We start from the raw sequence: 18,548 nt of genomic DNA on the forward strand, positions 1-18,548 counted from the left end.
GGGGTTACGGAGAGGGGCCGCTGGCCCGCGATGCCCCCAGACCCACTCCGACTGTTTTTGGAGTGGGGGGAGCTTGGGCTGAGCACTTACGAGGGCCAGGACTCCCGGACGCTAATCTGCATGGCGGGGATTTCCATGGTTAAAGAAGATAATTAGGCTTAAATCTATGGACATACTTCAGAAGGAGGGGAAGAAGCGCTGTTTACTGCTGAGAAATTTATGCTGCTGATGAAGAGGAGTCAAAGATTGTACTGCATCTGGAAGAAGGATTGATGGGGACGGAGCGATAAGGGAAGTGAGTTTTTATTTTTTTTTCTTCATATTGTTGCCTCGTACCTTCCCGGACGCGATGTCCTGGCTTGTTTGGAGTGAAAGAGAAGCAAAAGACTGTGTGAGTTGAACTTTATAACTGTTGTTACTGAGCATATTTTTTAAAGATGTGGAGTTGCCGATGAGAAAAGCCCCCCCCCCTAGTCGGACGGAAGGAGTTCTGGACGCGTTCGGAGGATTTATGAGCTGTGACGCACTTTAAATTGGAGCAGCGACCTGAAGCTAAGTTCAGCTATAGGGCAAGGAGATCCATTAATTTACCAAGAGTTTATGGTTTGATGTTTGGGTCTCCTGCCTGGAAAAGCTGTAAATTCTATAATGATCGTAAATCTTCATGGCTATGAGAGAAAACGAAAGTGATTTGAGCTTTTTAAGATGGCGCTACTTCGAGCTGCTTCGACGCAACAGGGAGCTCCATTAAGAAGATTTATGGGGAGGCTGGACTGATTAACTCACACAGGAGAAAGAACATCTGTGAAACTTTGTTTGATATTTATCTCAGCAGCTGGGAAACAATCGGATGAAAGTGGAAAACATCTATGTGACTGTAAGGGGAAGATCTGGATTATTATGAACTTGGAGGACGATTTGAACTTTAGAAAAAAGACGGCAGTGGACAGTTGCGAGGAATTCCCAATTTCTTGAAGCATGGGAACCCAAATAAAAAATTCTTTAGATGATTTGGCATAACATTCGGTTTGATTGATATATATATGTGTATAATTTGAAATATTGAATGTGATATAATTGGTTTTAATTGGAAAATTAATAAAAATATTTTTTTTTAAAAAAAAGATGCTCAGAAGGCAACATATGTCACGTCAGATTTACATTGCAGTATTGTAATGCACACACAGTGCGATCGTTGTCGTCTTGCTGCAATGAAAGGCAGTTAAACCTTAGAAAGATTATGAATGCTGAGGAAAGCGTCATTAACTTTTATTATATCCAGAAGCTAGCAGGCATTTGAGTCTTCAACTTTGTTCTATTATGAAGGAAGGAAACGTGAGCCCTGTTAACTTGGACATTTGCTATGGGGCTTTCACAATGCATATGAGATTTATCAGCTGGGCTCATGCTGTTTAATGAGAACAGACTTCTGCAGCTATCCTCTTCATTGATAGAATACTATAGCACTCTGTGACAAAGGTATTAGGTGTTAGGCTTATGCTACTTCGCATGGATTTGTTAATTTGCGTGCGTGATGGGGTAGTATTTTCAGGTCGGGCAAGACTTTATTGCTCTCTGTGCGTGCGTGAATATATACTTGAAATAGCACTCACTTTTTCGAAGTGGTATTAAACAGACCTGGGCACCCTGATTGTTCCAGCTGTCTGCTGTATGGTGTGTAATTAAAGGGTCATTCTTTTTTATATTACTCTGAAATAAACTCCATAATTAGATCATTGTGCAAGTGAAGTTTAAGTGCCTCATTTCTCATTGGGGAACAATAAAATAAATCCAATTGCCGTTAATGTTCTCTCGCCCCTCACAAACATACCTCTTAAATAAATTACACTATTGACCAATATTTAGTGGGTTGTTTTTTTTATAAAAAAAATTCTTCGCTCTCCATCTTGTTCTCTCTGCCTACCCACAACCCATTTTAAAATGAGACAGAAATGTTTTCATGTACTGTAATTAAATCTATGGCTGTTTGAGAATAATTCTTTTGGAGATTCATGAGCACTCCTTCATTGTGCCAAGTTGGACAGAACCTTTGCTTGCTTCCTGCTGTTCTACCTATAAGAACGGAGTATATAAATCTGAAATATGAAGCACTTCCATTGTGAACATCATCTATTGTGAGCTGTGTGTAAATGCATGTGGATTTGGTATTTCCATCCAAAGTTGTGTCTCCAGATTAAGTCAGGGTTAAGACAGGCTCATAGGAAACTGTCAGGAACCAGGAGTGCTGCAAGGGAACCCTTCCTTATTGGGTACCAATAAATATAATTAGTATAGCATTTGTAGAAGCCTGTCTTCCCTCCCATAAATCCTGGTGTAATTGGTATTGAGCTAGCCATTATTTGTAGTTGCCATTGAACCTTGCATCGTCTGGCAAGCCGTACCTTTCTCCCAAGCTCACAATTTATGCTCTCACCTCGACAGCTTCTGGAAAGCTTCCCACTGCTTGAAAAGTGCAGTAGAAATCAGGTTATCTAGGATAAGGATCCATGCGGTTCTGGGTGTCTTGTTTGCCAGGAGGCTGGCTGTGCTTGCCTCTGGAGAGCTGCCAACTGGATTTGTGGATATCTGGTCTACTTTCACAGTTGCCTGATGCCACCTTTGCTTTCTGCTATGTACGTCTGCCTTCTTATGAGTAATTCTGCCAGATACATGGGCTTAGCTGTATCGAAACTGACCTTGGCACGAGGCCTCTCTTAGAATTCTATCTGTATTTTGCAGCAAAGCTCATGAATGTGCTGGATCAAATAACGAGACTCTTATTTCATTCCTTGTTCTATCACTCTTGACAGGGTGCCTCTTTCTGCAGGCTTTTGTCGCCTGTGTTTCGGGAAGTTTTGTAGCTTTCTTCCACCCCATTTTTGTGTTAAACCTTTCTGGACCATAGCATTTATCCCCTTTTAACTTAGTGGGTTACATACAATATAAATGGAGTTTAATCTTCTTCCCTTTTTCTCATACATGTTCATGTACCATCAGGAGACCTACGGCTCAATCTTAAGCATGGCCACTCAGAAAGAAGTACCATTGTGTTCAACGGGACTTACTCCCAAGTAAATAGATATAGGATTGCAGCCCATGAGATAATATCAGATAATCTAGAGCAGGCATCCCCAAACTGCGGCCCTCCAGATGTTTTGGCCTACAACTCCCATGATCCCTAGCTAACAGGACCAGTGGTCGGGGAAGATGGGAATTGTAGTCCAAAACATCTGGAGGGCCGAAGTTTGGGGATGCCTGATCTAGAGTAAAACTTGCATCGTCAACAAATACATGGCACTCCATTAAATGTGACAACATGTTGGTCTACTGCATCCCAGTACTAGGGCTGCCGTATGTCCGGATTTTCCCAGACATTACCAGGACTTAAAAGGCGGAATTGAGGTCTGGGAGGAATTTCCGAAAGGTGGTCCTTTGGGGCTTTCCTTCTTGAAATATGGCAACCCTACCCAGTACAGATGTTCAGGATTAGTCTTGACAGATGGACAGGGTCATTCACAGCAGTAGAAGCAAGAATAAAATTGGAAGTATTTTTGAAGCATGCAACAGTGTCCAGCAGTATTTGCAAATCCAAACACTAACAGAAGGTTGGATGGGGAGGGAGAAGGGAAGAATAGTAAGTTTCTCAGCCAGGGGTGACCTCTGCCCACATCTGGCATAATTCCAGCTTGAATCAACATAAAGCTCTGTGTGAGTAGTTTTGATTTATCTGCTTTAAAAACAAAACAAAAACATAAAAACCCAAATCGTCTTCATGTTGTATGAAGCCATAGGGCACTATGGATAGAGATAAAATGGGTTACTTGCTTAGCAACAAGTTGGCTTTTTTATATAAGCAAAGAGAAGAAGTGGATCCCAAAACGTTCAGCGCTTGTTTATATAATAAAAATGTACGGAAGGGTAAATGTAGCTAATTATGTTCCAACTGCTCACTTTCTTAATTTTTTTTATTAAAAAAATCAGACTGCACTCTCAAAGGGAGGGGCAAAGCCCAGAGTTTGTATTTCCTTCTTATTGCACTATTGCAACATTAGAATACATGAAGGAATTTTAGTAATGATAAATTAAATTGATAGCACAATCCTTTACATGTCTATTCAGGAGTGACACCCATTGATTCCTATGGGACTTGTTCTCGGGTAAGCATAAATAGGATTGCAGCTTAAGTTAGCAAACAAGTGCATTTATTTAGTTAGTTAGTTCCCCCCATGCTTCCTCCTGAAAGGTAGCTCAGGGCAGTGAACATAAAATAACACAATTAATCACAACACATTTAAACAATCAATCAAAACCTCTTTCAGATTGCAGCGGTTAATGCCTTTATAGAATTATAGAATTGGAGAGTTGGTAGGGACCACAAGAATCATTTAGTCCAACCCCCTGCGATGCCCAATGTGGGACTCGAATCCATGACCCTGAGATTAGGAGCCTTATGCTCGACCAACTGAGCTATTCAGCAAGAGCAGCTATGCTCCAAAGGCCTGGATAAACATTGTTAACAAATACACATGCATATCTCACGGTCATTACAAAGTTAACAAACTTGCAATCCCCCAAGTGTAAGACCAAAGGAATCTTCTGATCTTCTGGGATGCATTATATCCCAGCCCTGTTTAGGGAAGTCTTTAATGACTGATGTTTTAATGTTGTTTTAATCTTTTGTTGAAAGCCGTCCAGAGTAGCTGGGGAAACCCAGCCAGATGGGCGGGGTAGAAATAATAATAATAATAATAAGTTGTTGTTGTTGTTCTTGTGAGGTTTGTAAGTGTGAACAGGTATTCTGCAACTCAAAAATAATGGGATTTTACTTTGCTGTTTCACTCCTTCTAAAGCAGAAGTGAGGAAGTTGTGGCCCTGGCCTAGTTTCAAAACCCTGTCCATTTCACAAACTCAATCCACTTTACCCTGGTTCCTCACACTTTTCCATCATGCAGTCCTGACAGGTTAACCATGTGGGAATGTGGTCCTGTTCTAGAGGGACATGTGCAGAGCTATGATGAACTGTTTATGTTAGAAGCCTGTGCTGGTATTAACATCTGTCATGTTTGCTGCCACTGAGGACAAACCCCTAAGTGAAAGATACAAATGTCTATTTGGTCATTAATAGTGCCACATGCTTTGACTCCCCTATTTGTTCTGTTCATCAGGAGCATATAAAGTACAGTAAGCCCACAACTTACGCACATCCAGCTTTACATGCTTGGCAAATAAAAATTAAAAAATAAATAAAAAGGGGGCGGGTATCGGGGGGGGGGGAATGCGCTGGCAATTGCACCCGCTATGGAACCCAACGTGTTTTGACTTTACGTGATTTTGGCATTAGATGCGATTCCTGGAATGTAACCCCCCACAAAGGTTGCAGGTTTACTATGCTGAATATGACTAGGATAGCTCAGCTGGTAAAGCATTAGACTCTTGAGCTCAAGGTTGTGGGTTCAAGTCCCACAATGGGCAAAAAAAATTCCTGCATTGCAGGGGGTTGGACTAGATGACTCTCAGGGGTCCCTTCCAAATCAACAACCCTACAATTTCTATGAACCAGTTCACCCCACCTGAGTGTATCTAAATTCAGTGGGGTGAGAGAGTGAACCTTGCCCACTCACAGAATATGAGACATGAAATAAGCCTATTTCTACATGTGGACATTCCTCTTCACGAGCTCTGCCAACTGTGAAATAAAAATATAAAATAATGGATTGATCTCATTGGTAGGGCCTATGACTGACTCCAGTGCCCCACGGAATGTAGAATGTAGAATTCTGGGCCTGCTTAGGTTGTTTCTTCTAAGTTTAAGAACACATGAGATTATTCCTCCGGATCTCTTAGCAACTTTACTGTTTCCGTACTATTATCGTGAACAATTAAGTGGACGGAATGCATGGAATGCATACTGAATTCATGCTGAACCCTTGAATCCCTTTGTTTTTCAAATAGTCATAATCATAATAGGCTATTGTGTTGACAGTTCTGTGTTAATAACTGCACAACTATTGGAGTTATGAAGGGTACAAAGGACAATCCCAAATGTTCCTAAAATAGGCCAGTTTCGATTGTAATATTAAATGACTGGGAAGAGATTTATGGAAGGCAAATTTCCCTTCCTCTCTGCTGCCCAGCGTGCTTGTTCTCACATTGTCCAGAACAGCCCTCTGACCCACACTCACGGGAGAAGTTTCTGAATAGGTAACTTCCCTTCTGTAAACTTCCTTCCGTTCACTTACCATAGACCCCAAGCCCCTGTATTTTTCCAGTTTGACACTGAAGAGTGAGTCCTTAAACAAACCTTCCCCTCTGCTACCACCACTGCTGTGGAAATTTGAAATGGTGCCCCTTTTTGTCATGGTTTCATATGCACTGTACGGATTGCCATTATCCATAACGAGACACATAACAACGACAATCGTTTTAATACAGGCAATGCCTAGGAAAGTTTGCTTCCAGCCGTGCTAAGTTTCTGCTGAGACGGTTCTTGCTTCTGCTGAGACTGGATGATTTCCGTCTTTAGAAAGGCTATTTTGTAAAGATAGTTGTTTTGTACTGCTCACAACCGGGAGGCTGAAGAGGAAGTGTCTTCAGGATTACTGTTCAAGGGTGCCATTGACCTTGTGCGCTGCCCTCCTTCCTCCCCTCCTTCCTATTGTGGGACTTAACTCACAAGCAGTGTCTTTGAGAGAGCAGCTGGAACTTTAAAGGCAATTTGTCATGTAGCTGGGACTCGAAAGATCATTGCAGTTCCTTGATTGGGCTGATAAGTAATTCTCCGTGCACATCTGCAATTCCACAGCTGCTTCCTCCTTACTGGAGTCTTGCTTTCTCAGCAAGTCTGATGGATTTCCTTTCATTCTTGTTGCACCCATAGTTTTGTCTGTTGAGCTTCTTAACAGTGATTTCAGTTGTGAGATTATGGAGGAGAGCAAAGGTTTTGGCCCAAATTGAAATTTCTTTACCAGTATTACTATACCCACCAGTTAACAACAAAAAGGATAAATGGATTAACAGTGTCTAACATATTTGTCTTTTCCCTTCTCCACCCACACATTTGGTTTTGCCCACATTTTAGAAAACAAAACGAAAGTGCAGGTAAAGTCCCTTTGAAGCATTCATGTAAAAAGGGGGCCATAGAGATTCCTTTCTTCTCAGAGCATGTACCTGATCTTTTGCAGGGAACTTAAATGCTCTAGCAGTCCCTTTCAGCATTTGTACTCCTCATCTTAGGAATGATCCTGTAAAGTCACTCTCTCCTACTTTTTTTTAGTTTAGCCTTTACAAAGTGCTACCAGTATGAGACTCGTAAGATTGCTACAATCACAGATAAACCCCATGCTAGTCCATTAAAAATAGGGCTGCCATACATCCAGGACTTTCCGGACATATCCCGGATTCGTTCTCCGAAAAAAACATCCAGGAAGATTTTTTCAGAAATTCGTTAAAATGTCCGGGAAAATCTGGGTGCATGGCAGCCCATATTGAAAGTGTGTATGTATGTATGTGTGTGTATATATATATATATATATATATATATATATATATATATATATATTGGTGAATTTCCTTTTTTAAAAAGCTCAAAAACTTAGTGTTTGGGGGGAGATTTTGCAAAAGAAAAAAACCCCCAAAAACCTTGACCAAGGAAAGTGGATCAGAATAAAAATTAACACAGAAATTAGCAAGGCTAATTGCAACCATGAGTTTGGTCATCCTAAAATATTGTGGCAATTGAGATCGTTAGTGGGGGTGCAAGGAGAAAAAAAACCCCTTTTCACAAAAAACCTGATTTCTATACCTTTTCTCACCTGAAAACCAGCAAACAAACCCTCAAAAGAGAAATACAAAATAAAACACATTCCTTCTCATATTCAATATGTCTTGTCATTATCTAATTGCTACAGGTTTTATCTAGATTTAAAATAAAAGCACCATTAAGTATCCAAGCACAGTGCTAGATTTTACCATGAATTTGTCTGCATATTTCTGAAGCTCTTTTCACAGTGATATGAAGAGTCTTTTTTTCTTACACTAGAAACTGCTTATGTTTCTGTTACTTATTGTTAAGGGAACTCCTTTTTCTTTTATTGGGTAAAAGTAAGGGGGGGGGAGCTCTTGCCATCTACCCACTAAAACCATAATCTCATATTTTTAGTACCGGTAGATACATCCATGGGTGTAGCTAGGATTTTTGTTAGGGACGGGGCAGACCTTTTGTATGGGGAGGCAGAACCTCAGTTAGCTATGTATTTTTTATTTATTTTTATAGAAGGGGGCAGCTGCCCCTCCCTGCCCCCCTGGCTGTGCCCATGAATACATCTTATATCACTGTGTGTTTTAGAAAAATTAGTTCATTAATGCCCATGCTTTTCGTTACAGTGAAAGCTTAATGGCAAACATGTGGCTTGTTAAATATATATATATGTTTAATTGGAATTTAATATCTCTTTCAGTAATTGCAAGTTTTCGAGGAGCAGTCCCCCATGGCTTATCACTGGAGATTGGAGATACTGTTCAAATACTGGAGAAATGTGATGGTAAGTGTTGACATTAGTACAGGACTGTCTGGTGGGAAGGTTGTCCAAGGTCATTTCACCTCATTACACTGAGGCAGGATCAGTGTGTTTGCTCTAGATAAGTGCCTATTTAATGGGGGGACAAACCAACTTTAATCTTTGATGAGAAAAGGCAACAGAGTTTGGACATGCCTTTGTAACAGGAAATCACTTGCAAAATTAATTGTTTCTAACCTAAAATATATCAGAATTAGTCCAGTCACCCAGATATTGTGGAAAAAGCAACCGCGGTCAGTGGGGAAATAATTATTATATGTACAGTAGGCATTTTCAGTAGCCATGAAAGCAAAATCTAGACACTGAAGTCTGCTCCAAATTATAAACAAGTATATTATAAACAAGTGCATTGTCAGTCACCTTCTGTAGAGGTAAGAAAAATAACACCAAAATCTTTGGGTGAAGCATCTAGTACCACTCATGTGATACTGGATGCTAAAATGTATTATTCAAAAAATGTGTGCTTGTTGGGGGAAAAGGTGTAGCTTTAGAAATGCCACGAGCAGTGCTATTTTTCTAGAAAAAGGATGCTGGACATCACAGTGAACTAGAGCTGCCATATGCCTGGAACTTCCTGGACATAGACGGAATTCAAGCAGCCATAAACAGTGTCTGGGTGAAAAACACTGCAGTCTGGGAAAATCCCATTAAAAACCCATTAAAAAAGCTCGAGAACTTTGCCAAAAGCCGGATTTTCACTTTTTGAAACACTTTTTGAAACCACGAACACTTTCCTTGTTCTCTTATAATGACAATGGCTCCCACCTGAAAAGTGCTGAAACTGAATTCCTGTGAGTTCTGGCTGAATAAAAGCCCTGGCCACAAGACTCTAGAGTTCTTTTCTCTCTTGATTTAATGGGTTAAATTTCTGTCCGTTAGACAAAGAAAATATAAATGCATACCCTCTGCTATGTTTCAGATTCTCCTTTTCATACCAGTGCTGAAAGGATATCTATTTATTTATGTGCTGTTGTTTACAATTCTTTGATTTTTTTTTATGGGTGTTAGTTTGTGCTAGTTAAAAACGTGTGGGGTGTGTGTGTGGAAACTTCAATTGTGAACGTTTTTCTTTCTGCACAAGACCCACCCATTAAAGACTATGAGATTTGCGTCATGTGTCACTGCTGATACAATAGCACGCTATGAATCCATCTGCCACTTTTTATTATTGTAGATGACATATGTCAGAGAGTTTTTCAGATAAAATGTAAGTTTACGTATCTATTATTATTATTATTTTTCTACAGGCTGGTACAGAGGATTTGCCTTAAAAAACCCCAACCTCAAGGTAAAACCACTTTTGTTGCTCACCTGAAATGCATGTAAAATCACGCTGAAATACTCATACGAATTATAAAGCTGCCACACAAAAACCAAGCTATTTGGCATAACCAAGTAGCAGTATCGTTTAAGGCATAAAAAGGTGGCTGTAGCCTGTGGTAGCCTGATGATAGTAGCAGTAGTAGTAGAAGAATGTGTGTGTGTGTGTGTGTGTGTACCCACACCCACACACCCACACCTGTGTATACCTGAAGGAGCATCTCCACCCCCATCGTTCTGCCCAGACACTGAGGTCCAGCTCTGAGGGCCTTCTGGCAGGTCCCTCACTGCGAGAAGTGAGGTTACAGGGAACCAGGCAGAGGGCCTTTTCGGTAGTGGCACCCGCCCTGTGGAACGCCCTACCATCAGATGTCAAGGAAATAAACAACTACCTGACTTTTAGAACACATCTGAAGGCAGCCCTGTTTGGTGAAGTTTTTAATGTTTGATATTTTATCGTGTTTTTATTGTGTTTTTAATATTCTGTTGAGAGCACCCAGATGGGCAGGGTATAAATAAATTATTGTTATTATTATTGTTATTATTATTATTAGGTTTGGAGAACGAGGAGGGAACAAAGGCTCTGAAGGGATAGGATCTGTCTCACATGAAGTAGTTTATCAGGAGGAAGTGGAATTGCAGATAATTAATTCAGCAGCATAGCTACTTACCAGCCACTGTGAGTAGTTTAGGGACACATCCCTGTTCTCACAGTTATTCTCTATTAAACAACCTTCCTAACACACACACACTCTGAAATGGCAGTGAGGGACAACGGTGGCAGATGCGAAGAGATGAGCAATGTTACAGTGATAGCAGGCGCTTCTCAACCACTGCCCCTGATTCGTAAGCGGACCTGTGAATTTTTCTGACACCTCAGTCCTCACTCTTTACCTGAGTTGCCGGGACCCAACGATAATGCTCTCTTGGACCATTTGAATACAGAAAGTTCTACTGCACTGTATTGCCTTCCAACAAGTTTTGCAAGTATAATGCAAACGTCTTCCATAGTATGGACTCAGTTTTTCTCTTCAATAATGCATTCATGCCAGTTTCCTCCCTCTCCCTGTCTTTGGTTGTCTGTGGCACTTATTTAGCTCCTTTTCTCTTCCAGGGTATCTTCCCATCCAGCTATATTCACCTGAAAAATGCCTGTGTTAAGAACAAAGGGTAGGTGGAGATTTTGGGGTTCTGGGATTTTGGCAAAGGCTATAAAGCAGCAGTGGGGAAAGCTGTTGCAAGAATTGTGTTGAAAAGGGATAAATCTTTCAAAGTGAAGCCCATGGCACCTTAAAGGCCTGGTGTAGATGGGTGGGAAATTGGGAGTGCCCTATGTGTTTGCGTAGTAACCGTCCTTTTTAACTACGTTGCAGCATCACCTTTATTTAAACTAGCCATGCAATCAGAGATATGGGTTTGAAAACTGGGTTAGAGTAACTACGATTAGGGAAAAGAGCAGGGCAAGTGTAATTTTGCACCACAGTTACCGTATTTTCCCATGTATAAGATGAGGTTTTTAAAATTATAAAATAATGTTAAAAATGGGGGGTCATCTTATACATGGATAGTGCAGAGGGGGGACAGGCAATTGGTTGCAGCCATGAGCAGGAGATTGTCAGTGGTGATTGGGTGGGTGATTGGTGGCTGTGGCAAGGGCTGCTGTTGATTGGCTGCCGCTGTGGCAATTGGGCAACCGATTGGTAGTTTTGGCGACGCGTGCGATTGGCAGTGTCAGTCAGGCGGCTGAGCGATTTTCGCCAGTCCCCCCCCCCCCAGCTTAAGAACTCTTGGCAATCCCCCCCTTTTCTTTATTTGAAGTTCCAGAAATAGTGGGCGTCTTATACACAGGGGCGTGTTATACACGGGAAAATGCGGTAGTTTCCAAAATGAAAGGAAGGCAGAATTTCACATGAATGATGCAAAGGAGTCTGCAACCTGTTGAGGCACTGTTGGTCTCTTAACCATGATTAGGAGTCATGGTTTAATGATTAATCTTTAAACTGTTACGGGACGACTCTTTTATTTCCTTGCACCAGATGTAATGGAGCTTATTTTGGAGTGCAAATATTATTGGTGGTTAACAATATCAGTCACTGAGAGACTCCAGGTGTCATTTTGACTGTGCATTCATATGATTTGTGCTCGTGATGGTATCATAGCTGCCAAGTTATCCCTTTTTTAAAGGGATTTTCCCTTATGCTGAATAGGCTTCCTCGCGAGAAAAGGGAAAACTTGGCAGCTATGGATGGTATCGGTGTGGTTCTGCATAATCTTCTGTTTTTGGTCCTGCAAAAATGTTCAGGCCAGATATACTGTTTCGTTTCCAATCAGTGCATATCCCATGTCTTCCTACTGAAATCCGATAGTGTTTCTAACCACAAATGTTATGGTTATTTATTTATTTTGACAACTTAAATACCAATTATATTTAAGCACAACTGTAAGCGGTTTGCAACATAGATTAAAACGTTTAAATAATGAGCAAATGTAAAAAAAAAAAATTCCACAAAACGCAACCAACAACTAAATACAACAACTTCTTTACTATCCACAACAAACATGACACATAAAAACCAGCTACAAAATAGCACAGGAAATTCATAGGAAACATAGTAAAGTATTATCTAAGCACCAGAAAGTAACATATTACAAATGCCAAGACTGAACACTATAAATTCCACCCTTTTAGGTAACATGGTTGATGTGGTTTTAGACCTACTTTAGTTGCAATATACTGCAACAGTATCCCTCTAGATGTCAATAAGACAATAACACTGGGGAACCATCACAGAACAACTAATAAAGTAGAATTATGTGTGGATGGTCCAGAATCAATCAATCATTAAAGCACTATTAATACATCAGTGACCCAATCCAGAATACACCTGCAAAAAACAAAACCATTCTGGAAGAATAACAATAATTAAAAATTCTTAGCAGATCCTGCATACTGGAAAGACTCTTGGTTATGATATGTTTCCACACTGTGGTGTTGACCAAGCAGAATGCTTGATGGTCCATTGCAATGATACTTTGCTGCAGAATTATCACAGTTCAGTTTGTTAGAGTCAGTTTCTCGGTCTCCATTAATGTTCAAAAGTTCCTGGGAATTATAAGCGGAAGGAAACTGCATCCAGATTTGATCATCCCAACCTGGTTTTGTGATCTTAAACTGCTTAGTAAAAGTAATGCCATTTTAATGCTGGATATTGTATTTCTTTTGATGGCAACAGGCAGTTTGAAATGGTTGTTCCCACAGAAGATTCGGTTATCACAGAGATGACGTCAACTTTAAGAGACTGGGGAACGATGTGGAAACAACTTTATGTGGTAAATGCACCATGTGCCTATTCTGGAAACAATTTTAGGGATAATGCGTATTTTTCTAAAGCAATAAAGTAGTTTTATTTTATTTTTTCCAAAAAACAAATCTAAGTATTTTTAAAAATGGTATACCAGTTATTTCATAAAGAATGTTAAAAGTCCTGTGTGTCGTCAGTGAGGTCAGCTTTGACAATGTTGGGGTGGGACAGGGAAAGAGGGTACCTGGATGAAGTTCTCTGATTTCCCCCAAGCTGATGATTGCTGCTGCCAGGCAAAGTGTGGAGATAATCTGTTGGGTTCTCCATTCATAGTCATAGTTCAGCAACCGGAATTGTAAACATAATACTAGTGTGAGAATTTAGCTGTGGGTACCATGCAAATCACACCCTTTTATGTACATAATGCTTCTTCCATAAGGAGACTTTTGCATGACAGCTGCTTTCTTGCATATAGCCCAATGCTTGTTCCATAAGGTGGCCTAACTGTGTATAAGTTGCCTCCGTACAAATTGCCCTCGTGGTTTAAAGCAGACACACACACACTCACCCAAAATTGAACATGGAAATGTCTGTTTCAGCTGAATATGTAGGTAGCTAAATTTTCAGCTGAATATGTAGGTAGCTAAATGTAGGATTAATTTTAGAAGTGAAGGTGAAGACTAGATAACAAAATGTTAGAAGTAAACCTGATCTTTTTTTTTAAGTATCTTGCATGTTTGCACTTTGAATTGAGATAAAGCAGATGTTTTTTTACAAAGAAAGAAACCTGCTTTGATGCACAAAAGTAGCAGAAAGACTGACCTTGACAATAACAGCCTTAAACAGTACTTGCACAAAGCTAATCTAACAGATTTAAAGTGAAATCCAATGTACTACCAACATTAAAATGACACAGTGCCATGGATGACTTTAAAATATTCATTCCAATCCATATGAGAGTCCTTAGACTATAATCCTTCTGTTCAGTAAAGTTTGTTGGAATGACTAAAGACCGTTTCAGACATTTGCCTTGCTTCCTGATAACAGCCAATAAGCAGCTGAAGGTATGGGATCATTGTGTGTCCTCACTGTACATAGAAAAATACCACAGGGTGTAGTGCAGAGAATGGGAACCATCCAATTTTCATCATCCTTATTCATGCTATAAATGGTAGAAGGAGGGTAGTAAGCGGGCAACTGGCACTTTGGGGTCAAGTGCCTTTCTCTCCATGATGGTAGACATAAATGTGGACACGACCAAGCCAAGCCATTGCTGAGACAGGAGTGCGAACATGCTGGGAATGTGGGCTTGGAGCCACAGCAACCATCCAACAGCTTGACCTCAACCCCCCCCCCCCAATAACAAAACTTTTATATGTCAAGATAAGGAGGCAAATTGGGAGTACGGAGGAGTTTGTGGGGTAGGGATCAATCCTATTACAAGACTATACTTTTACGCAGTTACAGATCAAGATATACTTCTTCTTTGGCGATCACTCGTAGCCGAGTAAGATTGTCTTCCATAAACACGATTTTAACAAGTGTATGTTAAACACAGTAAGTGACTGTGGAGGCCAATTCTGGATCCACACGTCCTTTCACAGTGGGGACATTGATTTCCAGGCGAGAGTTGATCACGGTGTGGATTTGCTAAGCGTGCCTTCCTCTTAGCATGTTTCTCCCTTGCATCTTGAGATCGAGCTTCTTCAAAGCCCATGACACCTTTGGTAAAGGCTGTTGTCAGTGTTTATACTACATTTTAAAGATTTGCCTTGAGACAGTCTTTAAACCTCTTTTGTTGACCACCAGCATTACGCTTTCCATTTTTAAGTTCGGAATAGAGTAGTTGCTTTGGAAGACGATCATCAGGCATCCGCATAACATGACCAATCCAACGAAGTTGATGTTGAAGAATCATTGCTTCAACACTGGTGATCTTTGCTTCTTCCAGTACACTGATATTAGTTCGCCTGTCTTCCCAAGACCTTGGACCCCGAAGGCCGCAAACCCGGAAGTGAGTGTTCCGGTTTGCAAACGTTCTTTGGAAGCCAAACGTCCGACAGGGTTTCCGATTGGCTGCAGGAGCTTCCTGCAGCCAATCAGAAGCTGTGCTTTGGTTTCCGAACGTTTTGGAAGTTGAACAGACTTCTAGAATGGATTCCGTTTGACTTCCAAGGTATGACTGTATATATACGTTTCTGCAAACCGAAGAACAGAATACCCTAGAGAAGCAAAGGTGTTCTTTGTTTTATTTCTCTGTACCAAAGCCTAAGAATTTGGTTATATATATATTTGACAGAGAAATGAAGGGGATCTCTTTCACCGACTATGGCATATAATGAATGAAATCCTAGACCTACGACGGCAGGTACTCGTCGGCCATCTCACCCATGATAGGATGAAGGACGTCAAACGGCACATCACTGCTCGCTTGGACTGGGGCAATGAGTGAGTAAGAGATGATATATAAAACCAATTGCGTTTTCCTCCATTCATTGCATTTATTTATTACAAGGCAATTAAAAGAAAGCAACATGAAGAGCAGGCAGCTTTTACACAGGAAGATTTAAAGAGGAGGGGGGGGGGTCCATCACCATGACTGATGCTCATGAAAAATGTATGTCCTTTTAGCTACCTTGGGAAAAGAAACGGTCAGTCTCCGGGAAGCCTCTTGTTTAAGTGAAAGGCGTGTCTGCACACAAGAGAAAATCTCTCATCCTGCCCTCTCCCACCTGCAGCTTTATGCCTTTCATCTCATCTCCACCCCTGACAACAGTGGCTTTTCTGCCGTGGAAAACAGAAGATGGGAAACAGTCACCCTTGACTGGAACTTCACTCAAGGGTTTTTCTTTCTTTTTTGCTTCTGCTTGTTGTCCACAGTTTTGTTTATTTTTTCCAGCAATTTATACACTGCTTATTTACAGCCTTCTAAGTGGTGTACACACAACCTAACAATACAATACAATGATGATGATGATGATAATAATAATAATAATAATAAACAGTTAAACAATAAAATCAATGTTCAGTTAAAATACCTGCTGAAATAAAAGCCTTAAGTATGAAGTGCTGCCTGCTCACCTTGCTGTCATAATCCATCCAGTGCTATAGTAATCTCTGTACTGACTCTCACGTCACTGGGGAGTGCAAATATTCCATGCAACGGAGGAGAATTCCATAAGGCTTTCCCACCATTTGGTACCCACCCAGGAGGTTTTGAAAGACCTTCACAACCATCTCTGTATGTGTATTTACACACATCCCCTAGCAGCACGCAATGCCAGCAAGTGCTGGCAAGAGACACCAGTTCCCCTGGATTAATGTATGACGGGGCCTCCATAGTGGTGGTGCCCTCAAGCATTATTGTGCATTTACATTTGCAATATTAATTATTAAAGTGCAACAGAAGCTCCTGTTTCTCTTCTTCTACTGCTGACTCCAGCCCCCCCCCCAAATACCATCAAAATCAGCTCTGAAGGGTTAGATGGGCCTCTGGAGCAGATTTGGGAGGGTTTGTATGGGAGGAGATTAAACAGATCTCATTAATGCTCCTCCTTGACTGTGATGGCAAAACAGCGGAGTGTCTTGCGCCAGAATTCAGTTTCATTTGGCCATGGGCACAGCCAGATTGCTTCCTACCGTGTTTCTCATATTATAAGACACGTCTTATATTTATTTTTTCCTCAAAAAAACACACTATGGCTTATTTTCAAGGGATGTCTTATTTTTTTCCTCCTCCTCCTGCCGCGGCCAGCATTGCTGCTGCTCCTATCACTATGTCTTATTTTCGGGGTATGGCTTATATTCCTTGAATGCTTAAAAATCCTGCTATGGCTTATTTTATGGGGGTGCCTTAAAATATGAGAAACAGGGTATCTGTCCGGACAATCTCAATTTATAAATGGCAAAATAAAAATTCCACAAAGGCAGAAGGAATTCAGAAAACCTTTTGCCTTTTGCTCTCATCTGAATATTTGCTTGCAGACATACAGAAAAATCAACATGCCGTGTTAAATTTTTTATAGCAAACAAGCCTTTATGTTTCTGTGCTTGCTAAACCCGTGCCATATCAAAGCCTTTCACTTCGCTTTTACTAAATGCATAATACCGTCACCTATTTCGGAAATGAAAAATTCATACAGTTATGTGTTGACGCTGAATGTGATCTGAATGTTGCCAGGTAAGACTCCCACTGATCTTGACAGCACCTTGCAGGGTTTGAAAAAACTAACCAGCTCATCTCTATTCTAGACAGGATGCTGTAGGAAAAAATAAACACAGTGGGCTTCTCTCATCTCAAAATTATTTGGGACAATGGCAACACAGGCTGAAAGTACCCAGGCAGTTGCATTAAAGTTCAGGATTATGTTCTTGCAGGGAACTGATAGGACTAAAGTTTCTTAGACTAAAGTTTGATATTTTACTGTGTTTGATGTTTTAATTTGTTGGAAGCTGCCCAGAGTGGCTGGGGCAACCCAGTCAAATGGGAGGCATCCAGGTATATGATGATAATGATGACTATTAGAGGTGCCAATTATTGGGAACCTGTTTTGTGCTTTCTTTGCAAATGAATGGGTGCTTAAGCTGTAAAACAACTGTAAAAACAACTGGCTCATCCATTCTAAAAATTCAACAAAAAATAAAATTTAAAAAAACCAAACATACCCCTGGCTGGACCCGTTGTTTCTATGCCATTGTTGTAAGCGCATCTGTATTATCTCCCTCCTGTGTTGTCATCTATGAGAATTGCTTTACTAGGGTTTGTTGCCTTTGTCTGAGCACATAACACATAAGGGGCTTGCATTAGAATCGATCATGTACTGCAATGCATATCAACCTAGAGAGCAGGCAGAGAGTGAATAGAATATGGAATAGAATATGGGTGGCAGTAGAGAATATGTGGTCGTATTTCACAGGGGCTGAGACTGGTGCAGAGAATGGAGATAAATCCAGGTAATAAACCATGCATAGGGATGCTCCTATATGAAAGCAGAAAGTTTTGCGCAGATTTTGCCTCTTTCTAGAAGCGGTTTGCTCGCCAGTTGTTTTAGAGGCAAGGCGGCAGGCATCTGTACATGTTCCTGGGAGAGCTTTAATCTTCTAAATTAAAGGAGCTGCTTGTACAATTTGCAAATCAAAGATACTTAAGTGTTTCTGATGCATCACAAGATTAAGCAGGTGAGTTATTCAGATTTATGCCATCTGCTACCTGATTATTTCTTTCTCGGCATTTGTTGTACCAGTTGCAGAATGGAGCCTGGATAAAATAGCACATACAGGGGATTTGCAGCCTCCTTTCTCAGTGCAGCCCCTTAGACACCCTCCTGAATTGGGCCCCTCTAGGAACCTG

The 18,548-nt window shown here is 40.8% G+C and overlaps 1 protein-coding gene across 2 annotated transcripts in view; it reads left to right on the forward strand.

Annotated features, from left to right (window-relative positions):
- The window catches only part of DOCK4 (dedicator of cytokinesis 4), a 245,960-nt gene that overhangs the window by 79,023 nt on the left and 148,389 nt on the right, over window positions 1-18,548 (forward strand). For both annotated transcript variants that reach the window (XM_035128338.3, XM_035128339.3), the window contains exons 2-6: window positions 8,457-8,540; window positions 9,824-9,864; window positions 11,011-11,066; window positions 13,130-13,226; window positions 15,498-15,646. In XM_035128338.3, coding sequence (XP_034984229.2) covers window positions 8,457-8,540; window positions 9,824-9,864; window positions 11,011-11,066; window positions 13,130-13,226; window positions 15,498-15,646 — 427 coding nt within the window. The remainder of the gene's footprint in view (window positions 1-8,456; window positions 8,541-9,823; window positions 9,865-11,010; window positions 11,067-13,129; window positions 13,227-15,497; window positions 15,647-18,548) is intronic.

Source organism: Zootoca vivipara, chromosome 9 (assembly GCF_965207765.1).
Source record: "Zootoca vivipara chromosome 9, rZooViv2.hap1.1, whole genome shotgun sequence".
In the NCBI taxonomy this organism is placed as follows: Eukaryota; Metazoa; Chordata; class Lepidosauria; order Squamata; family Lacertidae; genus Zootoca; species Zootoca vivipara.